Source organism: Cajanus cajan, chromosome 6, assembly GCF_000230855.2.
Source record: "Cajanus cajan strain Asha chromosome 6, NIPB_CcT2T_4, whole genome shotgun sequence".
Taxonomy (NCBI): Eukaryota; Viridiplantae; Streptophyta; class Magnoliopsida; order Fabales; family Fabaceae; genus Cajanus; species Cajanus cajan.
The window spans coordinates 56,299,681-56,325,401 of NC_138522.1; the positions used below are offsets into that span (position 1 = coordinate 56,299,681).

General features: G+C 31.5%; 3 protein-coding genes and 1 long non-coding RNA gene across 7 annotated transcripts; 3 read left to right on the top strand and 1 right to left on the bottom strand.

The window, feature by feature from the left end:
* Positions 1–188: 188 nt before the first annotated feature.
* On the top strand, positions 189–5,692 carry LOC109797888 (uncharacterized). 3 transcript variants are annotated; one of them, XM_083077721.1, is made up of 6 exons: positions 189–1,105; positions 1,531–1,683; positions 1,780–1,914; positions 2,069–2,113; positions 2,304–2,887; positions 4,262–5,692. In XM_083077721.1, exons 1-6 carry the CDS (start codon positions 508–510, stop codon positions 4,316–4,318), a joined length of 1,572 nt encoding a protein of 523 aa, XP_082933847.1. In that variant the 5' UTR covers positions 189–507; the 3' UTR covers positions 4,319–5,692. The 3 variants fall into 3 exon arrangements, with proteins under 3 accessions (XP_082933847.1, XP_020213635.2, XP_082933848.1); XM_020358046.3 differs by lacking the exon at positions 4,262–5,692 and adding an exon at positions 3,614–3,914; XM_083077722.1 differs by lacking the exon at positions 4,262–5,692 and adding an exon at positions 3,603–3,756.
* Positions 1,530–3,613, bottom strand: LOC145959158 (uncharacterized). Its single transcript, XR_014434907.1, has 2 exons — positions 3,306–3,613; positions 1,530–2,909 (listed from the first exon to the last, which is right to left on the bottom strand). It is a non-coding gene; the product is annotated as an uncharacterized LOC145959158 (long non-coding RNA).
* Positions 5,693–5,870: 178 nt separating the features above from the next.
* LOC109797206 (transcription factor PIF3) lies at positions 5,871–9,253 on the top strand. 2 transcript variants are annotated; one of them, XM_029271119.2, is made up of 6 exons: positions 5,871–6,161; positions 6,269–7,259; positions 7,367–7,468; positions 7,603–7,695; positions 8,659–8,724; positions 8,839–9,253. In XM_029271119.2, exons 1-6 carry the CDS (start codon positions 6,121–6,123, stop codon positions 9,205–9,207), a joined length of 1,662 nt encoding a protein of 553 aa, XP_029126952.1. In that variant the 5' UTR covers positions 5,871–6,120; the 3' UTR covers positions 9,208–9,253. The 2 variants fall into 2 exon arrangements, with proteins under 2 accessions (XP_029126952.1, XP_020212751.1); XM_020357162.3 differs by having other exon boundaries at positions 5,874–6,161; positions 7,603–7,668.
* An 11,189-nt stretch (positions 9,254–20,442) lies between these two features.
* On the top strand, positions 20,443–22,749 carry LOC109795691 (transcription factor MYB61). Its single transcript, XM_020355187.2, has 3 exons — positions 20,443–20,765; positions 20,964–21,093; positions 21,327–22,749. The coding sequence occupies exons 1-3, from the start codon at positions 20,633–20,635 to the stop codon at positions 22,348–22,350; spliced, it is 1,287 nt and encodes a 428-aa protein (XP_020210776.1). The 5' UTR covers positions 20,443–20,632; the 3' UTR covers positions 22,351–22,749.
* The last annotated feature ends 2,972 nt before the right edge of the window (positions 22,750–25,721 follow it).

Consider the following 25,721-nt stretch of genomic DNA (forward strand, 5'->3'; position numbering starts at 1 on the left):
TCCCTTTTCACTCGTGTCAAGAATCAAGTGGGACCACCACCTTTTTAATTCTTTCCAACTTATTTAGTGGCTACCATGCTACCCGTCTCCTTCAAATTTCCTCGCTTTCTCCTCTGTTTTTCTGCTGTTTCGTCACAACCAAACAGACAATTGATGTTAGATAAGTAATAAAGAGAGACAACATAGATATGTGTATAATAGAAAAGGAAAAGGAAAATATGGAAGTTAAATATTAAAAGAATATAAGAGAAAAAATTGATATAAATTTGTTTACACGGATTACATATCTTTTAGTCATGTAAGCAAAGAATGATGTGTCAGAGCTTTAGAATGATAAATAAATTAAAGGAAGAACGAGTGCAGGAAACTTTCCTTGTGGAACTAATCAAAGAATCTGTGCACACATAAACCCTTTTATTTGCACTAATGCAAGTTTAAAAAAAATACACACGTTCAGCACTCTGGCTATAGCTAGCATGTGCATGAGTGGGTACATAAATTGTTGCAATGGAGAAAGAGAAAGAGAAAGAGAGGGAAGAAATGACAATTGCTGAAGGAACAGTGGGAGAAGTGTCTATGTTTGATGATACAACGATACGTGCTCAAAGAGCTGCAAGGAGTGGAAACTGGAGACAGTTCAAGAAAATCTTGGAGAAAGACACGAAACGTTTGCTTGAGCCTTTTGACTTGTTTGGGAACACTGCCATTCATATTGCAACTCGTTCCAACAATCCACGGCTCCTTCGGGAGTTGTTGGAAGTGCTGAGTGTGAAGGACAGGTGGCATGCGCTGAGGAAGGGGAATTGCGTCAACAACACCCTTCTGCATGAGATCATCTTTTGCACGGCGGTGGAGATGGCGAGTGTTGTATTCAAGTTTGAGAAGGAAGCACCGCCACCAGAGGTAGCAGAGGAAAAGAAAGGGTTGCCACTGGTAGAGATTGTGAATGACTCGGGTGAGACCCCTCTCTTCAGAGCTGCTAAACTAGGCAAGCTTAAGATGCTCAAGTTTCTGGCCAAACATGCTGAGGGTCACATACCAAGGCTTTTTGTTAGATTTGATAACCATTCCATTCTTCACGCTAGCATTCTTGGACAATTCTTTGGTACGAACCTCCATGTCTCAATTCATCCCCCCTCCCTCCCCCCCTCTTTCTATATATATGACACACTAATAAGTAGTTTGTCCAAATAAAAATTGAACGTAATCTTCTTAAATAAAGTCTTATGTTTATGTTTAAGTTTTGTGGATGAAAAAAAATATAATTATGAGTAGGAACTTTATTAAAAGAAGTCACTTAAGTTTGCAACATACCGAAGTTAATGAATACTTCACAAATAATTAAAAGAAAAGTTATGAAAAGAACAAGTGTTTAATTTTTCTTCCCCTTTCTTTTTATACTATAAAATGTCACTGCCACCTTATATACTATATAAGTAGGTAGATAGTTGTTGGTTGTTGCTTTATTTCTTGTGTCCGGATCACAAGAATCAATGAGTATTGAATATTAAGTGTCTCTTTCTGGTACAGATGTCGCTATTTGGTTATTGAATATGGATGAAAAACTAGCTCAACACAAGGATATGAATGGAATGACATGTCTTCAACTTCTATCCAATATGCCGCTTGTATTTCGAAGCCAAGCCCCTTCCATGGGAACAATGAAGAATCTTGTATATTACTGTATGTCTCTCAACATTTCATTTTCCCATATTCACATACATTATGTAATGGTATACAACATGCATTGGTGCATTGATTGAAATCCGACTGACACAGTGCTTCCTGAGAAAGGATATGAAATTCATGATGAGGATGAGGATGAGGATGAGGATGATGATGATGTGGTTGGCTTCAGACAGAGGAGTGATATAGAAAGTGGCCAACAAGACAAGGCCAATGTCCCCAGTTCAGGTAATTCTAGTTTTAGAGAAGAGCTTGTTAATGTGCAGATATAATCACACTCATTCAAACACACCAATCAATTGAGCACATGAAATTCATAATGGTAAATACAAATTCCAAATATATGTCTCTGTTAACTAAACAAAATTTCACAAATTTGCAGTTCTTTCAAGGATCAACTATGCTATTTGGAGAACCCTGGCTAAAGGTGATGACAACTTACATATTTAATTATTAACGAATGTTTTATTCTATTTTTTTTCCTGCCATCTGATTTAACATGGGTAAGGCAAGACACTGTTTCATTCTCAAGGAACAGTTTAATTTCTTACAGAACTAACTAGAGCGTGTCTTATAATTGGTTTCTGTTTGATCAATTTTATACATGATCGTTGCAGAGTTCGATGGGATTGGACGCATTTGGCAAAGAAAGAAGCAGCACAAGTTAGCAGAGCATCTGGCTGAGTTGTTAGTGCAGAGGGACTTCTCTTGGCAGATTTCTTTTCACGAGAACTTTCAACCCTTGATTGTATTGCCAATTCTTTCCTCCAAATCAGACAGGATAAAACACATTCAGCACATGAAGGAGATGCATAAGACCAACAGTGAAATGTTCCGTTCCAGAAGTTACAGACCTATAACCACCGCAACAAGCATTCACTGTTCTAAAAACTACACGCCACTTCTCATGGCAGCTGGCTCAGGAATTGTGGAAATCGTCGAGAAAATTATTGACAAGTATCCGGAGGCCATTTGTCACGTTAGCCAGGACGAGCACAACGTTCTGCACATGGCTGTGAAGCACCGTCAGCTCAAAATCTTTAACATGTTAAAGAAACATTCAGCATTTAAATCACTGATATTTCGGATAACTGCGGAAGGTCGCACTCTCTTGCACCAAGTTTCGAGAATGGAATTTTACGTAGAGCAGCACCTTCCTGGTGTCGCATTCCAACTCCAAGATGAGTTGCGCTGGTACGAGGTAAGCACCCACGTACCTCACCCTAATTAGAAGAAATTTTTATATGATCTCGTATCACTATATATAATCCTAGCCAATTTCTACCAAAAACAGATAATAAAACTCTAACTACTTTGACGCTTGTAAGTGGAGATTGACTCGAACTATACACACATGAGTAGTGTTGTTTTTATCATTTGAACTTAGGCCATGTGCGTACTACTCCAACCCCTCCACTAGGCTGATCCCAATGATTCACACACACGAGTAATATACGATTATGCAATAATTTTTTTATACATGTTACCCTCTTAATTTAAAAAAAAAAACCATCATAGTCTTCCCTAATCCCTGTGTGATACTAGTTGAATGCATGAAAAGCTTTCTAAATATGTGTTACATAAATCAAGTCTCTTAATCCAGTGATTGTAAGTCTTACCTTAAGACATAAGAGGTCGATCTGATGTTTTCCGGATTGATTTTCATCAGTATTAAAATAATACCTGAATAGTAAAAATCATGTTTTGCAAGCATAGATTAGTTCTTGACTTGCCCATTTTAGAATATTGTATGAATCAAAACATAAATATTGATCTAGACTATAAAGTGGTAATAGTGAGACCCTAATGATTTATTTTATTTGTAACTGGCGATGACTATAGATAAGTCTTTTGTGCATGCAATGCAACATTGAAGCTAGAAAAGAAACTAATAGTTGAATTTGTTGTGTTATGAGTATGGGAGCAGCGAGTGAGAAACATTGTTCCTCCTCACTACCTGATGCACTGTGACAAAGACGGGCTAACAGCGGAGGATGTTTTGGAAATGGAGCATGAAAGGGTGGATAAAGGAAACGGCTCAGTCATGTTCAGTCGGTTGGAGAATCACCAGAAATGGGCTTCGTTTTTGTTTTGCTCTGCTGTGTTCTTTCCTGTGGCCATATTCTGGAGGATGCACAAAAATAACTATCACATCCTCATTCACTAGCTAGTAGCTACACTTTACTCTTCATTTATCCAATAAAATCTCACCGCTTTAATTCAGAAAATGATTTAATCCCTATTTTAATTAGACAGTAAATTAATACTTTTTTTTTCTTGATAAGAGGAAAATAAATACTTATTCAAATATATAATTATATAGTGAGTTTGAAATAAGTCGAAGTCAAATATTTTAAATAAAGTCTTACATATTTTTGTAAAAAAGAAAAAGAATACGATTAAAAAATATAATTACTAAAAATAATTAACTAAAATTTCAAATATAATGTAGTTATTAACAAAGGGAATAAATAGAATAAAATTGGAATATAATAACCTAAAAAACTGTAATTATTTAACCCGTACTTCTCCTTTCAGAAGTAATTTTTGAAATAGTGGCTAAATTTGAATGCAGAAAGCGATTTGGCAGGAGGAAAACAATGTGGGGCATCCTTTTATTTGTGGACCATAGATTAGAGGACGTGATGAGTGATGGGTGAAGAATGAAGATGAAGTCTCTGAGGCTCTGAGCAGTGGGATTTCACGTGCCTGAGTGAAATTCACGTGACACATTTTGTTTCATTTCCTAATTCCAAATTCCTATGTTTCACACTCATGTTCAATCCACTTCAGTTGACGTCCCCGTATCAGCACTCCACTTCTAAATTCCAAACCGATTAAAATCTTTTTTTGGGAACTTCAGTTCATCCTATTAGATAAAACAATTCAAACATTCACTACAAATAAACGGTTTCATTAACCAATCAATTTTTATAAAATTGTTAAGTTTGATTTATTTTTTTTAAAAATTGATTCATATATAAATATAAAGTAGATAATCAACTTACATCGAATTGATTTAATTTAAAAAAATTCTATTCATTTTTTAAGAAAATTGAATCAAATTATTTTATAAAAATTAGTTTGATTAACCAAAATATTTTTTGTAAAATAGATTGAATTCAGTTTGAATTTTTTAAAACATTTAATTCATAAATAATCCCTATGAGCATTATCCACACTACCTTTGTCACTTCATCCATTATTTATATTTTTATGTTATAAATGTTTATATATAAGAACTTATATATCATTTTACTTAAAATTTAGAAAATGTCAAATTTAATTCTACAAAGATAATAATGGTAATGATAACAACTATAATAATAATAATGATTTTTTGACATTATCACCATCATAATGGTTATATCAAAAAATCCTTAACAATACAATGCTAGAAGAACTTAACTTGAATATTTGATGAGTATAACCTAATTTCTTAGACCTAATCGTCCGTATATATAATGGTATGATATTACATATATAATTCCTATGTTTCTTATTATGATTTCATAAATCACATTTTATTATGAACTTGTAAATCTTGACGTTTGTAGGCAAGTGAATAAACCCATATTTGAGTCTCCATTCATATAAAATAAATTGAGGCATTCTCTATATATAACGCTCATCATTTTTCCCAGAGATATTTTGGTCAATGAACTCAGTATTTTGTCGAAATGGGTCAGTCAACAAAAGATCAAGAGTCCTTCAGACTCGAGCACTGTGATGCAAATGCTGACTCGACATTTTGCCAAGATGCTTTTCAGGTCAATTAATAGGAAATCATCATGATACATAACCTCCAGATCCAAACACGAGAGTGTAAGGAGTCTATGTTGGATTCACATTTTGATGATGTGATTCGAGCACCACGGTACAATCTCAATGAATTTCTTGCTCACCCTTGCATTAAAACACCTTGGTACTGAAAAAATCCTAGTTGTCTAAGCGAGGACCACACCAAATTTGCCACCTTGATTTCAAGGACTAGGCAACGATGTGACCTTGAATCAAATAATTAATACCGAGATATGGAACACTTTGGGAGTGGGGACAACATGGTATCTATTCAAAATGATACGTGTCAAAAAAGTATCAGTTAAGAAGTCTGATTGGCTATAAAGATTAAAGACCTCAGAACACTCCATTCAATAAAAAACATGCAAAGGCATAAACTGATAAGACGTGCAAATTACTAATTACACCATTGCCATGCCCTCACTGTAATGACAGTGTCAGGTTTCCGTGTTTGGGCTCTCCAAGGTGATTGTGGTTCGCAGTTAACATTGTATTTTTGTCGGATGCAACGCCAACAGTGACTAAAAGTTTATTACTGTATAAGAGTGCTTCTTTACATTATTTCTATTTCATTCATCATGCCCCTTGCATGAGTTATACTACGTGGCTAAAGGAAAACTTGATTCTAAAGAGATGAACAACAACACATGTGGTACAGTTGATCAATCTTCCACGTAAGTGCAATAGCATGTCTTTGTTATTCTCATTTCATTTGATCTTTGTTGTGCTTCTCTGACTATTAACTCTTTTTTTTTTCTTTTTTTTTAAATTTTTATGGCAGACTCAACAATGATTTGTTTGAGCTGGTTTGGGAAAAGGGTCAGATTTCAGTGCAGGGTCAGTCCAGCAGAGCTAGAAAGAACCCAAATTGTAAAAGTTTTCCATCTCACAGTCCAAGGAGGGAAGTAGGATATATTAATGCTAATGCTAATAATGTTACCAATACAAGGATAGGGAAGTATGAGAATTTAGGTGGTGAATTGGATGTAAGTGAAAAAGAGGAAGACATGGTGATGCCTTGGTGGAATTATGGAGTGGATGACTCTTTGCAACATGGATATAATTCTGATTTATTCCATCAACTATCTGGGGTCACCATGAATGGCCTCTCATCCTCAGATAATTTTTCTTTGCTAGATAGAAGAAATAATTGTAACAAGGTATCTAGGGACACTCATAAACACTCTTCATTTGCATCTGTATCCAGGGTAGAAAATATAGCTGAAAACAACACAAAAGGGGAAGACACTCAGATTCCATCTTTCTCAAGTGGTTTTTCCAGCTTAAAGATGGAGAGGCAAGGTTTAACTATGTGTAGCAATAGTTCCACCGTGATGAATTTTTCCCATTTTGCAAAACCCGCTGCTATGGTCAGAGCGAACCTTGAGTACTTGACATCAAGATCAGCAAGTGTTGGAATAAAGAATAGAGGTGCTGCTGCAACTGCAACCAATCCAGATGAACCAAAGAAATTAGGCACACATAGTTATCGTCATCAAGTTATAGAGCCAAAATCTGTTGAACATGATGGTGTTGTTTCTACAAAGTGTGACCCTTCTTGGAAAGATATATCCAAGATTGGTCAAACTTCAAACCTAGTTGTTGGTGAAAGTGAGAATAAAGGAGAAGAAGCTGCTGCAAAAAATGTGGAGCCAACTATAGTCTCTTCCTCTGTTTGTTCTGGCAATGGTGCAGAGAGGGGTTCGGGTGACCCAAATCAAAATTTGAAGCAAAAAAGTAGAGACACTGAGGACTTTGAGTGGCAAAGTGAAGTTAGTATCTTAGAATTAGCCTTTTTTTTAATAGAAGTTTTGTGTTATATTATTTTTCTTATTTCTTTTATAGTGTTTCATTATAAACTTTTTTCTTTTGATTGCAGGATTTAGAGGAAGAATCAGTTGGTGTTAAAAAGGATGTTCCTGCACCACGTGTTGGCTCCAAGAGAAACCGTTCAGCTGAAGTGCATAATCTATCTGAAAGGGTGAGCACGACCATAAGCTGTTTCCGTTTGTGTTGTTTTTAATTAAATTATAACAAATGTTATATCTTAAGTGGATGTTAATTATATTGTTTATGATATATGTGATCATGAATTTTTGGGATTTGTTTATGTAGAGACGAAGAGACAGGATTAATGAAAAGATGCGTACGTTACAAGAACTCATACCAAATTGCAATAAGGTTACCTCTTCTCTCTGTTTATGCTTGGTACAGTCGGAAACTTATTAACGCTATTGTATTTTGAATTTTTAATTATCAATATGGATTTAAGCTTCATTTGGATGTCTTATGGTCTGTTTCATTTGATGGAACTTAGAATGTTATTATCAAATCATTGGTGGAGATTCTTGTAGAGTTGTCCAAAAAGTTATATAATCTTGAAAGCAAGTTTTAAGATTAAGTCTTTTTAAAAAAAAAAATGATGATTTCTCCATCTTCTATGAGTCTATGTTGGTGTTAATGTGTTATTGTACTATGCGTAGGATTAGTGACTAATATTTGAAATAATTGTGGAAATATTTTTTTACAATAACTTGATAAAGGTTATATATATGCGACAAGATAGACATTCAAAATAGTTAAATAAACACCAGCTAGAATTCAAGGATCAAACAGTTTATAGAAAGAAGGGGATCATAATTCATGAAATTTGAAATATTTTAACATACAATCAGCTATAATAATTTTTTAAAAAAATATTTAGTTATTTTAATGGACTGATATTAACTATTAAATAATTAATGATTATTTTAAATAAACATTATTTAACAAGTAAAAATATTTTTAATAAATAAAAAATAATAGACGTTATCCTCTTTAAGATTGAGCTAGCGTTTATGGAGTTTCAATTCCTATCTTAAATATAAAATATTTTAATTGTAGCATAATATAATTGGTTAACGAGAGTATAAAACGTTTATCATTATTAGGGAATCAAAATTAAATTCTATTTTTAGTTGGGTTATTTTATGATATTTGTCTAGAGGATATTTTACTAAGCTCTCACGATTTTACTTTTGATCATTACCTAAAAGACCTCTCTAACATTGAAGTATGTGTGTGCTTTATAAGTTGTTATTTTTTCTTTTATTTTATCGATGTATTGTATCCCGATAATTTTTATATTCGATTTCTTGTTTATTTTGATATTTGTTATTTCATGAGTATTAGGCGGATAAAGCTTCAATGTTGGACGACGCGATCGAGTATCTTACAACACTTCAACTACAACTTCAAGTACTCTTTCTCTCCCCCTCTTCCCCTTTCCATTGATCCTTTGAATGATAATTTTATCAAGACCCATTATTAATTAATTGTTTCGTATCCTTTTTTATTTATATTTTTACATAGATAATGTCAATGGGAAGTGGTTTATGCATGCCTGCAATGATGTTACCTCCGGGAATGCAACACATGTATGGTTCACCACATATGAGCCCTTATTCAGGAATAGGTGTTGGCATGCAAATGAGGTTAGGAATGGGCATGCATGATGGTAACGATGAGTGTTATAGATTTCCAATGATTCAAGGAAATCAACATACACAAGTGTTTGGGCTCCCCATGCCAATGCCACATGCTCCCATCTTTTCCTTTTCAGCAGATCAACCTTTTATGAGCCCATCAACTTTAGGGTTAAATGCATGTGAAACTATGGATCCAATGCCTCAACATGTACAAAACAACAACGCTTGTTCAACGAATCAGGTGTTGCTATAATCATGACAATAAGTTAACCATTTTGGTTTGCCCATTAACCACTTTTGATTTATGTTCAATTCTCAGGGAAAGCTTGAAAACTTTCTTACCCTCAACCACAACTTTACGATACCTCATCATAAAACAAAAAGGAGCAACTAGCGTCTATAATTTTGATGAACCTTCTTACGTGATTATTTATTTGTTGTCAAGAATTGACAATTTTCGACATATCAAAATTTCATGCACAAATTCTAACGTATAAGTTCAGAGGAAATAACAAAGGAAATTAAATCAAATTCAGCGAGTAAACATGACTATTTAATTTGGTCATCTACGTGCTTTACGTAAAAATTAAAATAAAGTAACTAATTATAAAACAAAGATGGCCAGAAAAAAATAATTTAAATGGATAATTAAAATAAAATTTAAAATCGACGACTAATTATAAAAATAACCAAAATAAAGTGTCGAACGTAAATGACCGATTATAAGATAAGAAGCTTAATTTGAAAGCTAATTTAAATTTTAAGCAAGAAATTAAGTAGAAAAACATTAGTTTTTTTTATTTTATTTTTGGGTATCCAACGTCAGAAACATTATTGTAAAAAAATAATTTCTTAAAACCAAGAAAGTTTTTGTTTTTTTTACGCCTAAAAACGAAGAAAGATTAAATAGCCATTTTGGAGGTGTGAATAGTAACTCCCGCCAAGACCTTCCATCCCAAGTGGTACATCTGTATGTATCAGCCCAACTTGACAATGCCCCAAACCAAAGGAATAGGGCTTTACAATTTTCATCTTTCCCCATTACCAACCCAAACTTATAGTCATTAATTGGTTATTAACGGAATTGGTCAATCAATGTTGTTTTTTTTTTTTTTTTTAGTTTCGATTATGATCATAATATAATTTATAAACTCTTTTATAATAGTGAATTTAAGTCTAACTCAATCTTATAAAATTAGTTTGTAAAGTGAGGATTGTTTTCTACTTATATACTGTTTAATTGTCTAATCTCTAGTTGATGTGAGATTTGAATTTTTTCCAATAAATTCCCTCACACTCAGCATTATTAAGCTCAAATCGCTCAAATCTATTGTTCCATGATGGTATCAAAGTTATCCTAAATTCTTAAAAAATGCCATTTATTCTAGATTATTAAAATGAGTCACTTACTATTGATACATGCACCATGGGCATGAGAGAGTATATTGAAAAAAATTCAAGTCCCACGTCGACTAAAGATAAGGTAATTAAAGAGAAAATAAGTGGAGACGAATAATATTCGTCTTACAATTAAATTTTGTAGGATTGAATTAGATTTAAATATACTATTCTAAGATGCTATCAAAGTCATCATAGATCTTTGAAGAAAAAAAAAGCTCGCCTATCCGACTCAAGTTCACTATTCTAAAAAATATTCTGGATCAAAATAACAATTAAATTTTTTTAGTAATTGTCTCACTAAAAATTCTTAAGATACACTCTTTATACATAAACAAATTTATACAACGAAAATACTTTAATCTTAATATTGTACATAATATATTTAATTTCATCACATCCTTCAACTTTCACACTGCAGAATGAGTATGTTGTAGACCCTAACATATAATAATCACTATTTCAGGAAATACTTTTCTGAAATTTTTTGTTAACACTTTATAATGTTAAAAAGATCAGCATGGAACACAAGTGGGAGGAGTGGAGTGTGGAACACAAGCAGGACAAGGGAGTGAGGACGTGATCCGTGCAAAAAGCGATCTTTTAAAAAATAAAATGTTATTTAAGTAATTTCAGAAAAATGAAAAAGGGAAGGGGTAGTGTATTCAGCAAAAGAGGGAGTGTAAATAGTAAAAGTCAAAGAATAATTATCCATTAGAAAGCAGGTGAAATGCGTGACCAAGTGAATTATGTTTTTTAGAGAGTAAATAAGAAGTGACAAATTTCAGTAAGGACTAAAATAAGACCACGTGGATTATGTAGTTTAGGGAGGAAGGGAAAAAGAAATACTTGACTTAGTTTTTAGTGAGATTTTTTTCTTTCAATTACAATTTTTTTCCATCTACAAGATTCATTCACAGAATTTTGTTTAAAGGATTCAAGTTTTACCTAGACTAATAATTTGTTGATATATGAAATGTTTTGTTTTGCATAGTTTAAGCAAAAAAAAACAAAGATAATTTAAATTGTCTTTTTATCTTAATTCATGGATATTTGAGATTTAGACAAGGAAATGAAAATTATAGAAAGAAAGGAATATAAAGATTTAGTTATAATACTTTAAAGTAAATACGCAATTAAAGAAAAAATATTAGGGATTAAAATCACATATTTATAAAATATGAATAAAAAGTATAATTAAGTCTATAATAAAATATAATTTTTAATATTTTTGTTAATTTTTCAATAAAAATTAAAATTCTACATTTTATTTTTAAAGTGTAATCTCTTTCTATTTAATTATATAATATATTTATACTTAATTGCTATTTTTTTTATTTGATTTTGAGGGCGTTTGGAAGGAATTGTAGAAAGCCTATTTGAACTTATAAAAGTGATTTGGCTATTATAATTTAATTTTAATTTATTTCAGTATATTTTATAGTCAAATTTGTAATATGAAGTTTTATGTGGTAAATGCGTTTTAAATAAATGTTTAATTAATAGATTTACCCAAACATATTATCTATTGTCATTATGTAAAATTTATATAGACTGTATGTGAAGTACAGCACAAGTAGTATTGCAAAATATAATTAATTCGACTATCAACAGGCGTGGAGTATCAACATCATCATCTATTTCAGACTAACTATTGAAATCATAATGAATATCTGGTAACTTAAAACCACCGATGATAAAAATTATAATAGATTTAACTTTTTAAGTCATCATCGTAAAAGTTATCTTGGTTATCATACGTGTGAATTTGTGTTTGAGTAGTAACATATAAATGTGAATGAGAGTTTTATATTAAATAGAGTTCATTATGTTATATAATATATAATAAAGATTCATAAATATGATGTTTAAGATATAATATTAAATTTACTTATATAATTTGTTTATGATTTGTTATAAAAATTTCTTAATTATTTAATTTTTTGCGTTTTCAATAATTAATATCAAAGTTGATGATTTAATAAAGTAATTAATTAATGATTAAAGTATATCTTATAGGAGAAAAAAATTTAAAAATTTAAAATCTTAAAATTTTGAATCAAAATATAATATTGAATTCTCTTGTGTAATTTGTTTATTAGGAGTATGAATAACGTGCAAATTCTAATTGACTCAATGAGTTTAAATTATATTTTTTTAGTATTTGAGTTAGATCTGATCCAACCCAATCAAAATTTTATACTATAGGAGTCATGTAATGAGTTTTGCATTTTTGGTTGGTGAGCTGACCTAGTAATAATAATAATAAAAATAAAATAATAATAATAATAATAATAATAGTGTTAAGATAGTCATTTGTTCAGTCCAATATTTACTGTCACTTTTTACTCATTAACGAGTTTTGTGTTTTTTGATTGATACACTATAATAAAATAATATTTATTTTAAATTTTATTTTATATTAATTAATATTAGTTGTTTGAGTTAATAATAATATAATAAATTAACAAATTTATGTTGAAATTTAATTTATCATTACTTACTTTACAGATTGATAATATTATAGATATTAAGTAATTTACACTTATTTTAAAGTATTTAGTTTTTTATAAAATAAATAAATATAATTATATTAAACTAATTAATCAACCTAATTCAATTTATTTATAATAAGATTAAATTAGATTAAATTTAAAAAATATTGCACAAATTCAACTCAACTCAAATTTTAATTGAAACAAAAAAATATCATATTAATCCAATCTCAACCCAGATAAACTTTCTTGATGCAAATAGTAAAGCCCTATTCTTTTGGGGCCATTGTCAAGTTGGGCTGATATATGCAGGTGTACCACTAGGACAGACTATTTTTTTCTAATAATTTGACAGGACGTTATATTTGAATCAACAGAGTCGTGAAATTCCATGTCGCAAATTAATAATGAAATTGAATTATTCAAACAATGGAATATGATAAATTAAGGTTGTAAAATACTAAAAGGCGTACGGATATAGATAAGAATGTAACAAAAAGTCCTGAACACAAGTCAATCTGAAAGGTGGCAATGTGAACAAGAAGATGATGACATTATGCGTAGAATGATACAGAGGCATGTTGTGGACACATAAATTGTGGTTGGCTGAGATGCATTAAGGTGTATTGTAAAGCAACCATGTACTAGGTCCAAGGATGATCGAAATTAGATATTGGTGTGTCTAATGTCTGGCACTAGTTCTCCTGAAACTTTTTTCTTTTTGAGTTTGATTAGACCCTTTAATCAAAATCTGTGGAGTATTTCCCAAGCTCAACACACAACTTCTTAAATCAGATTGATTGAGAAGACTCAAGTCCTACACCAAATGCCTATTAGAATCTCCAATAGTTCAAATACAGGCATAAGCTCTCTCCCAAAATCAAATGTAATCATGTAAATGTGGCAATAAAGTTGACTATCATTTCCCACTACAAAGCAAAAGTGAAAATGTAATTATTCAAGGATGGGGTACAAAGGAACATTTCAACCAGACAAAGCTTTTCATTATTGATGGGGTTAGGGCTTATGTGTCATTAAACAACCCTTCTTATTCAAGCTAATTTCCTCTCTTTATTATTGCTTATTTATTCCTCTCTCACGCTCAACATTTCTTACATCTTTTGCACACAATAAAATAATAACTAATCCCAGTGATTAGTGGGGAATAAGTTCTAGAGTTTAACTTGATAATAATTAATAGTTAGATCTTAATCTTCCATAAATGGAAAGCAACGTCATGAATGAGACACTCATGTTTCTGTCATCATCGCTTGTTGCTTTGACAAGATTAAAGATAACTAAGTTGCTGTTAACTAAAACACATGAAATTTGCATGTGCCTGTGTTTCCAATCACGCTTAATGGGCCAATTTAGCGGGATAATATGGTCTTCTTAGATTGAAACTTTTGTGAACGTTACTAGTTTCAGTTATCCAACAAATCAAAGTGGGAACTGGCTGGCCATGAATTCTATTCCATCATAGTTGTACCATTAATACTCCCAGTAACGGATCCAGAAATTTTAGATAGTGAGGCAAAATTTTACATATAACTTTTAAAAGTATAAATATATATTATAATTGTTTTTTTACAAATTTTTATATCTACGATTATGATTAAGGATGAAAATAAACTAGGTCAGACTAGGTTATATTATAATTTAGTAGGTTTGAACCTAATTTTGTTTAAAAATACATGTTCTAAAGACCTGCTTTATGATAATTTAATACTAATAAAAATATAAAAATAAATATGTTAAATTTTATAAAATCAAGTTTAATTTATTTATGATATAAACATGTTTTTAATATCTAATATAAATTTTGAGATGATAATTTATTTTAACATATTTTATAATAAAAAATTATAAATAGAACATAAATATTTCAATCTTTTCTCTTTTATTTTTTTAATTAATGTATATAATCTTATGATCTTTACTATTTTAATTTTTTTAATCAACGTATACAATAATTAAGTAGAAAGTACAAAAGGTAAATACGTATATTATAAATTTTATTTTATCAAAAATTATTTTTTAAAATATATTACATCATATATGTGAGTATTAATATATATTAATATATATATTATAATTAAACTTTTTAAAAATTTTGATTTATTATTAAAGAATATTTTTTATCACATATGAGAACTAATTTCTTTGAAAAGTTTGATAAATATCAAATAAATAAATATTTCTTCCAAATTTATATTTTATTCATATGATAATTTAAATATATATATTTATTTTATTAAAATATAATTTTTACTTTTTAAAATATATATATTTTAAAATATAAAAAATATGTATGTATAAAATGATAGTGGCCCCCATACTCATACAAGTAGATCCGTCACTGAATACTCCTACTCGTAGGAATTTCCTAATTACTTAACTAAGCAAAAAATGTTACTCTGGATCTTAAGGAACAACCGCATAATCGATTGAAATTTTTGCTCTGCTTAATTTGTAATGATAATAATGCCTTCTGGAGTAATCTCCTTGTTTAGTGGGGCCTAACTCAAGAAAAGACACTTCACTTTAGGCCTATGCTGAATAATATTTGGTGGGAACTTTGACAGAGACTAAATTTTGCAAGGTAAGCTTAACTTGAAAGTGGTTACAACTATTTCTATTTCTACAGTTTCATGTTGCTTATTTTAATCAAATATTTCCCATTAGCAAACTAATTCAATTATACCAAGCAAAGATGGACAAGTATCATGAGATTATGAATTGTAACCGCTGCTCTTTCTTGTCAATTAGTTGTCTGTTGTAGGATTAGATTTGGAAATGCTGGTTTTTAGGATAATGCATTGCAGAGGCATCTCCATTTTTCAAGGGCAAGAGGATTATGTCTCCTTCCATTTCAAATGCCCATTATTATCATCTAAAAAGATCTCTATGAAATTTACTTCACAAACTTCCCATCAATATTATAACTTACAAGCATTTAAGCTTTTCAAATCACACATTTTGCTTTACTTGGATTGCATCATTTACTATCGTTAAAATGATAGTACTAATTGTTATTAAACCACCCTACATGATAAGATAGGCTTTGCAGAACATATCCTAGTTGGTAGCCGTTCTAGAAAATTTTATAAGAAAATTAATAATTTCTAAAACCAAATTATACTTCCACTTTGTGTAGTCAATAAACAATAAGAATACCACAGACATTTTTTCACAAAACCTGTTGCAATCATATCGAGACATGGAAGCAATAGAATACCAATTGAAATGTCATGGTTGCTACCAATTGTTTTGTACTGCTTGTATTTTGGTTAGTGCTTGAAAATTCAAGTCATGAATTTCAATAATACATTAAACTCCATGTTTACTTTAAATTTGTTGGCTATGCTATGCATTTGACTTTTGAATTTGGAAAGTACACTGAAGTATTTTACCCTATGGCTTTCAATATAGGAGGCTATTTATGATTCATTGCTAGAACAGTGTTGATGTACAAGAGGGCTCATAGTAAGGACAAGTATTTTGTTTAGTTTATCTTAGTACAAAAAAAATTAGTTATATACTAAATTTTACATTGTCATTCAACCACAAATCATTATATATAAAAAGTTTGTTGACTTTTACAAATAAATAATTAAAAATTCATACCGAGGATAATTTATGATTGGTTATCGGTGTAAATGTTAATACATAACCATTAAACTTTTTGGATAATAGTAATCAATGATTTCCCAGACAAATTAGAAGAAAATTGCAGACAATTGTTTCTTCTTTTAAAGGAGGGTTATACTTATAGTCCTTTAATCTCTCATTTATGCCACTATGCATTGGACCTAAATAATAAGCTTAACTTTAGGTATGGCCTACCAGGATTAACATCACATATTCCCATTGACGATAATGCCACAAAATTCCTTTCTTATGCAGTCCTCTCTGCTGCAGAATAACTGGGGGACCAGTGACCGCAATTACTAAAATTAGTTCCCATATATATTCAACCATCTCACAGAAATCCCAGCTAAGCAACTTGTGAGACAAATAAACAACAAAGTGTCCAAGTGATTCTGGATTAGATTTGTCTCAACTACTGTCTGCCTTTGATTATCAAAATGCATGGTTTAACATACCTATTGGCTGCCTCTTATTATTACCATCTGTTACTATTGGTCAGTTAAATTTTTAATAAATAAAATGTACAAAAATAAATAAAACAGATTCCGTGAATAGTCCTTCCACACAAGCGTGTTTATTGAACAGTTTTATTCTAACAAGAATTATGGTGCCATCCTAGCCTCTATCCCGGAAGCGAATATTTGCTCCTATAGACTAAACGTTTATTATAACAAAACAAGTTTAATTATTTGTTTATTGTTAAAACAAGACTGCTTCAATTGTCCCAGAAACATAGACATCAATTTTGATTTCACGCAAGAAAAGAAAAAAGAAAAAAGAAAAAAAAAAGACTAGAAAACATTGGTTCAATTATAAAGCTGACCAACTTCATTTTTGTCACTAATTAAATGACCCAATTGATTATTTTGCTGTGAATATCCAAAGGACAACGAAGCCGACACATATTGTAGACGTATGTGGACAGCAAGAGTAATTGAGTGTATAAACTATAAACTATATATAAAGTATGAACATTTTACAATGTTGGAGTTTGACTTAGCGACACAGCTCATATGGGAAATATAAGATAAGCCATGATGAGGTATGGTCGTGGACTATGGAGATTACAATTACAAAGCATCTTCACATTCAGGACTTAATTTATAATTGGATGGCTGAATTAGGACATGGCTTAGGCCGCGGAAGCTCACAATGTCAGAACAAATAGACAGGCAATCGCAGAAAGATATCAAAATTAATATCACTATTATATAAATTTATATTGTTGAGAGGTGAAGGAAGATACCCTTATGGGTTTAGAACGTGTTCATGAGAAAAATGAAGCACTTGAAGACAAAGCACTATTTTGGATGCTTCTGTGCCATGAATAACTTGCAGAGAATATTGTACAATTTGTGCCATCTCAGAAGGACAAAGGAAAAGTTTAATTTATTATGTGTACAATGTCCTATAATTACTTCTATTCCAAGATATGTAATGCAATTGTTTTTTTAATATATATATAAATAAAAAAAGTAGGTCATCCTTTCGATCTATCTCCAATTTACATTACTTTAGACACATGCTGCGACCCTTATTGTTGTTAAGTTTTCCTGTTTTGAAATGATTGAAGCCAATGTCTATGAATTGATTATTTTACTACTTGATGGCCATGTCCTTCTGTTAGCACACAGTAACTAGTCCCTGATTTAACAAACTGGTGCGAGTGTTATCTTCCTTTTTTTTCTATTAACTTTTGGATTTCTCAAGCAGACAAACTATAGAGTGAAAGGTTTAGTTAAGATATTTACCTTTCATACATGCAAGAATTCAATGACATAGTGAGGAATCCTCCATCGATGGCACGAATTACAATGCCATTTTAAATTGACTTTTTCTAGAGAAAGTCAGAAAGCTCATGGGCCTTTTGGACCTCTGTTCCCCTTTTGTGATTTGTCCCTAGAGAGGGGGAAAGCTACCATTAGCCAAAATTGATCAACATCTTTTCCCAAACACAATTTTTTTTTTCTTTTTATCAAAACCACTTGTAACTTTCAGAAAGAAATTTTCTATAGACAAGGTCCAAATTATGAGACTTTACTCAAGAGAAATCAATAATGTATTACTTAAACTGACTACCTTTTTGGTCCATTTTTATTTTATCATTGTCCCACAATCATTTATGCAATAGTTAATTTTGGTCTCCCATTATGTAATATTTTTGAAGTGGCACAAACCCTTTGTTCTAGCGAAATTTTCTCACAATTGCAGCCTGTAATGAGAATTTTGTTCATCTGAATGTGACAATGTAAGTATGGTTACCAGTAATTGGTATAAATATACTAGATACATGACACAGATGCAGACATAGTAACACAGCAAATTTGATGTGTTTACACGTAATGTAAAGGATCTTCCAATAGAAAATACAACCCGTGCTTAAAATATATCCGTCTTTCATAAATATCAATTAATTATCCAAACTTATTTGCTTTAGTATATTTATCACAAATGCAGGCTTGAATAAGCAAAATTAAAGGGACAATTATATTATTGTGATTGTAGCACTTGCATAGAGTTTTTTTGTCTCTATTATTAACTATGGTTATCGTACTCTACCTAGAAAAACGACGGTTTTAGTATCTTTCCACACAAACACAGAATTTTGATAAAGTTCGAATATTGAAATTGAAGAAATCCACATTTAATAAACAGAAACGTAATTTTCAAATTGCAAAAATGATGAATCATTGGGATAGTTGATTGAATTCCAGCAATTTCTATGGGAAGAAATGCGACCTTAACTTGCTCAGATGTCAAAGGTAATTTTGTATTTGTACCCAAATGATGAAACTTTTCCAAACGATAATGATTTTTCAAAAATGATCCCTAAAAGCTAAAAAGAAGAGAGGGTCAGTTTTCTACCAAAGAGTATCTGGTGGAAAAGTTGGACAAGAAAAGGAAAGGGCTATAGAGTTTTCAAAACTTGAAGTACTATCACCAATAGGAACAAAAGAACCTAGAGAAAGTTCTGTTATCGTTAATTTAATGCAGCATGCTTTGTTTGCTTACCTTACCCCTCTAAGCCTTTACTTTTTCACAAGAATTTTTCCCTTCTTAATTCTCGTGGTTTTTTTGTACTTCATATTACTAATCTTGGAGTAGGCTTTGCCTAGGCCAAGCCACTCCTTGAAATTCCATTCAAGGTTCTTCTTTTCTCCTCTCTCTCATCTAAGTCATATGGGAATGGAGACATTTCGTCACACTCCAAAAGTTTCAAACTCACGAGATAACAACTATATGGTCTAAAGCAGTATGGTACATATTACATAACCACCAAGCTCTGTTAAAAGTGAAAACCGTCCTAGCTAGCGTGCTACCAATTACCCACCAAAATTTGGCATATACCTATCTATAGGATTCGATTCACTGTCTTACGAGGAAGATAACTTTTCCTATAAAAATTTCACAACTGTTTTTTCTTTCTTTTAATTCTTATTAACACATTATTTTCTTTGCATAGCTCTTGCATCATTTTTTAACAATAAACTAAAGAACACACATTTTAACCTATTCTGTCTCCATCTTTCCCTCGTTCTATACTTATTTTCAACAAAAAAATTGTAAAATATAACAAATGATTTTAATTTATATATCCCTTTTACACAATTAACCAATGATAAGAATCTCTTTTTAAGATATTTGCTACAAACTTACCGTTCATTACATGACATGTGTTGAAATATGGTATTGAACTCTCCATGGTAACTATGCCTGTACTATTTTCTGGTAAAAGAAAAAGCCTGGCCAGTGGGACATTCACATACATAAGTCAAACCTTATGATCCTCTTTGATGGAATCTTATCCATCGGATTGATGAGAGGAAATGCATCAGGAGCGTTGGCTGAGGTTGTGGGGCCCAAGCAATTATGTGGAATGTCCCGTGAAGAAAGGAGGGGAAGCCAGTTCTGGAAGGTCAGATATAAATTGAAAGCCACACTTGTTATAATAAGGCTCCTTCTATTTATTCGATTCTCTATGCAAGTTGCAATTTTCTTAAGCTCTGACGCACCCCATTAATTCACATCCTGCACTGTCCTTCTTAACATTAATCCACGTAGGTTCTGATTCTGACACAAGACTTTGTTTGCCGCTTTCAACAAACATTTCAAATCGCTTAAGGCATAGTGCACATGGGGAGACACTCTTGCTGCTACAAGCAGAAGCTTCGTAAAGGCCTCTGGTCTCCGGAGGAAGACGAGAAGCTTCTCAATTACATCACCAAACATGGCCATGGATGTTGGAGCTCCGTTCCAAAACTAGCTGGTACTATACTACATGCTTCGCCATCAACCTTTTTTGATAAATTTCTCTACTGAAAATAAAGTCTTTTTTTTTCAATAGAGAAGTTCTGATAAACACGTGTAAACAACTTGTATCCAAACATATCTATATGTCAGAAGTCTTTTTAATTAACCTTTCTTCTCTAAAACTTTTTGTTTGTGTGTGTTGTGTATATTTCAGGTCTTCAGAGGTGTGGCAAGAGCTGCAGATTAAGGTGGATAAATTACCTTAGGCCTGATTTGAAGAGAGGAGCATTCTCACAGCAAGAAGAGAACTCCATAATTGAACTCCATGCAGTCCTTGGCAACAGGTACTATTTTGTTTTCAAAGTTGTTTCTTGTTAGTTTAATTTAGATTTTGCCGTTTAGATTGTCACTAGAAGAATTCTAGCTATTAAGGTGGACCAGGTCTTAAGGCCCGTCGGTGACACACGTTCTTTTTCATCGTTTGATATGTTTTTTTTACAGTAAAAAAAGATTACAATGACAGCAATAGTAACATGTTATGGTTTCATGGTTTTACATGTGTTATGATGGTTATCAGGTGGTCACAGATTGCAGCTCAGTTACCAGGAAGAACTGATAATGAGATAAAGAATCTATGGAATTCTTGTCTGAAGAAGAAGCTTAGGCAAAGAGGCATTGATCCAAACACACACCAACCCCTCTCTGAGGTTGGAAATGACAAGGATAAGGCACTCACAGCTGACAACAAAAGCAACCAGAAAGGCAACAATGAGGTGAGTCTTGTTGAGCCACCAAAGGCAAAGCCAATAATAACAACTACCAATTCTATGGCTTTGGAGAGTTATCCCCTTGAAGTTTCTTCCAGCTCCAAGATCAGCAATGGCAACAACAGCATCAGCACCCCACCTACCCTAGACAGGTTTGGCACCTATCATGAGAACTGCATCACAAGTTCTGACATGATGGGAATGGGATATTTCCCTTTCCAGCACCTGAACTATGGACCAAACATGGGACTCACTACTACCAACACCCCACTTTGCTTCATGCCAAGTTCCACTTCTTCCCAAATCATGTCAGAGCTGAACTCCACCATGCTCCATTCTGTGTTCCCAACACATGTGAAGCAAACTGTTAGCTCAAACAACAACCCTTCTTCCATATCCTCTGATGGTGTTCAGAACTGGGAAGGCAGCACCTTCAGTAACAACAACAATGCAAGCAAAAGCAATGGTAGCAGTAGCTGCAGCATCCAATTACAAAGCAGCTCCAACTTCCTTGATAGCAACACAATAACATGGGGGCTGCAGCAGGCAGAATCTGCCAACAATAATAAAGATGCTCATTCTCATGTTGTACCCTTGCAATCAGAACAAGAAGACATTAAATGGTCTGAGTATCTCAACACCCCTTTTTTTCTTGGAACCACAGTGCAGCATCAAACCACACACTCCATCTACAGTGATGAGGTTAAGCCAGAAACAGGCTTCATAGCAGACGAATCAAGTACTAGTTGGCAACATATACAGCATTTTCAACCTTCGGATATATATACCAAAGATCTGCAGAGATTTTCAATGGCTTGTGGACAAACCCTCTAGCAGCCTCGCCCTGGCAGTGTGTGTACTTAACACGTGGTTAACTCAACCAAAGAGAGGACCAAGATGCCGACATTTCCAATTTGAAATAGGTCAGAAATTTGTCGTGAGTTCTGACCGCAGGTGTGTGCTGTAAATTTTTTCCTTCTATAATTTTCTTTTGATATTGTAAATGTGTCTGATTTATATATATCCCCCAAAAAAAGAAAAAGGAAACTCAGCAATCAGCATTATCTTACAGTATATTTAATATATGTGATTGATTCAAGCTTCTTCTTCTTATCATAAAACACAGAAGCGTTACTGCAGAATAAGGCTTGTTCCAAATCGATGTTCCTTTTTTGTAGCACTATGATGGATCTATATACAATTTCTCACAGTGAGCATTATTCTTTTGAATAAGGATTTTGTTTTGTTCTTATTCTGTGACAGTTACCATTAACGTGATGGAGCGTGCGTGTGTTTGAAATCTAGTATGATATCTTTTGTATGTCAGGAATTTGTTACTACACAGTCAGCTTTTCACTTGATCCTTTTAAGATTGAGAATCCAGTGAGGTTATTTTCTGAGTTGCGGTACCGTTTTTCTTTAATGGGTGTCTATCACTGTCTCATACAGATAAAGAGTGTTTTCACTTTTTGGACAAACCTCAGATCCCTTCGCTTTCACCTTAATGGGTGAAAATAAGAAAATTATGGTTAAACTTCATTTCATTTACGTCTTTGTAATGACCTATTGGTAATAAGAAACTGTTCTCGGTTTTAATTGTCCACCCAACCATTGTAAGAAAAATTCATGCATATTATGGCACCACACCGACAAAAAGTAAAAAGCAAAATGAAAATGAATTCGTGGTTAAGAAACGAGGATGTTTTTGTTTATTTATTTATAATTTATAAATGATATTGTTACATGCTTAATAGTTTACGTACATAAAGTAAGATTTTTACATGATTCACGTATCTTTCAGTTTCACCATCGTTTTTAATTCTATTTTTTCTTCTCTCTTCCATTTGTTCTTTAATTATTAATCTTAATACTAAACGACCTATAAAGTCATCTCCATCCCATGCACCAATCCAGTTTTTTTTTTATTTTAAATTTTATATATTTTAAAATATCACTCACATATATACTTTTTAAAAATTAACTAGCTCACTTCTCAAAGTTAGCATTTGTTAAATATCGGATTCTGTTAAGTGATTTTAGACTCTTAATAAGAAAAAGCTAAATAAAACCCTAAATGAAAATGGTCCATGAAGCTTAATATATGTACAACATACTGTGCCTATTTGTTTCCCTCTAATAATCACGTTTGTTTGACTACAACAAAATAATTTATTCGTAAATTGATCAAAGTTAGAGTAATTTTTATTTTAATGAATGGGATTGTTTAAAAAAAACATTTCATTAAACAAAATTAATTTTAAGTGTGTAAAACTTATAATATATATAGAGAGAGAGGGAGAGAGAGGAGTTATAGGAAGTTAGCAACACTCTTCACAACACACTCTCTAATATTAGTTTAAATTTATTGAAAAATATAAAATTATGAATAAAAGTTATTAAATACAAAATTTTTGCCAATGATAAATGTGTTCAAATGAGTGTTTCCAAAATTTTGAAAGAAAATTAGGAGTCAACTTGTCAACCAAAATATACTAACAAAAATGATGAAATATTCTCTAACACATTCTTTTCAACATATTCTCTCTTATTAGTTGAAAGTTATTGTAAATTAAAAAATTTGTTATTTAAGGAACATTTTTTTTATGATTTTGTAATTTGCAATTTTGACAAATAATAGAGAGTATTTTGCTTACATTCATCATCTATTTTCACACACAAATAAGTATATCTTCAATAGAAAATTGTGGTGTCAACTTGATCAACCTACCAAAAACAACGAAATACTCTTCCTATTCCTTAACACATGCTTATATTTTGAATAGAAAAAATTGTGATTTCAACTTGATTAACCCAACAAAAATGGTGAGATAATCTATTTGTGTGACTCTCACACACACATTGTGAGATACACTTACAAAATGTTGGTATATTTAGCTCACACACTTATTCACCTCAAAAAGTTAATATTGGAGTATTAAGATTAATTTTATTTATGTATTTGGGTGGATTTTAATAGATTAACCTATCAACGGGTCATTTTATGGTGGGTCAACTTGCATGTCCATCTCTAAATAAGGCATGTTATATTTTCTAATTCACTTTTACTAGTTGGTTAGGTATTTGTCAATCCTAAAAAAAATACAAGGAGGAAAATTTTTTGTTTCTAATAAATATTCTCTTATTTAATGATTTTTAAAATTAAATAAATAAAATAATAGATATATTATTATAAATTTAATATTTTATTCATTTGTATAAATATCATATGTTCTTTTAATTTAAAAATAAACTATCTTTTCTTTTAGAACTTTACTTCCAAACGTATTCTTAACAAATTATCGACAAAGTTACTTTTGAATACTCCTTCAATCCAAAAGAATTTACTTTTTTATTAAAAAAAATAATTATCATTTTAAAACTAAAAATCAAAAATCAAAAGTGTCTGGTAAAAAATTCTAAAGCTGTTTTTTTTTTTTTTTTTTTTTACAATTGAAAATTAGATTATAACAAGACACAAATTCATATAAAATTAGAGTTAATCACTACTAACATTGTGGAATATTTCTAGTGGGACTTGTCAAGTTTGCTTGCATCATATATCAATTTTTGAATTATACTTTTTTAAAAATATTTTTTCTTTCAAAGTATTGTTTTCAAATTTTAACATCATATTCAATTTGTTAAACTTTGTTTCGAATTTAATTACACTAAAATCAAATGTAAACTCAGCCTGGCCGATTGATTTGAAAGAATCACGATTATAATTTTTTTTCTTCCTACGGGTGTATGTTGGGGGATGAGAGGTAGAAAAAGGATAGTGTTTTAGATATGCAGCGTACGTGCATGTTTCTTAACCATGGATCAATTAGATATTTATTTTATGTTAATTAATAGTTGGAAAACACTTAAAAATACAGAGTCTCACACTCACACTTTTTATTATTAGTTGAATTTGATTAAGATTCATAGAAATTAGTAAGCCTTGTATTTTATTTATTATTATGATTTTAGTTTTAATTAATAAAAATATTGATTAATATAATGTATTATGGGCCTAGGCCCGTACAGAGAATGGGTCCCTGAGTGAGCATGAGTCTGAAATAGGAAGATGAAAAAGAGAGGTTGGGCTGTTTTTCACAGTGCGTGACAGAAGAAATGAGCCGAGAAAATATAAATGTCTCAAAATGGAAGATAAGCCATCATTCTGTTGGGGATCAAATAACCAATCTGCATCCTTCCTTTCT

Coding starts and splice junctions, on each gene's coding strand:
- LOC109797888 (XM_020358046.3), top strand. CDS start 508: ATGGAGAAAGAGAAAGAGAAAGAGAGGGAAGAAATGACAATTGCTGAA. Junction 1,915..2,068: donor GGCCAATGTCCCCAGTTCAG/GTAATTCTAGTT, acceptor ACAAATTTGCAG/TTCTTTCAAGGATCAACTAT. Junction 2,114..2,303: donor TTGGAGAACCCTGGCTAAAG/GTGATGACAACT, acceptor TGATCGTTGCAG/AGTTCGATGGGATTGGACGC.
- LOC109797206 (XM_029271119.2), top strand. CDS start 6,121: ATGAACAACAACACATGTGGTACAGTTGATCAATCTTCCAC. Junction 6,162..6,268: donor ACAGTTGATCAATCTTCCAC/GTAAGTGCAATA, acceptor TTTTTATGGCAG/ACTCAACAATGATTTGTTTG. Junction 8,725..8,838: donor CACTTCAACTACAACTTCAA/GTACTCTTTCTC, acceptor ATTTTTACATAG/ATAATGTCAATGGGAAGTGG.
- LOC109795691 (XM_020355187.2), top strand. CDS start 20,633: ATGGGGAGACACTCTTGCTGCTACAAGCAGAAGCTTCGTAAAGGCCTC. Junction 20,766..20,963: donor CTCCGTTCCAAAACTAGCTG/GTACTATACTAC, acceptor TGTATATTTCAG/GTCTTCAGAGGTGTGGCAAG. Junction 21,094..21,326: donor CATGCAGTCCTTGGCAACAG/GTACTATTTTGT, acceptor GATGGTTATCAG/GTGGTCACAGATTGCAGCTC.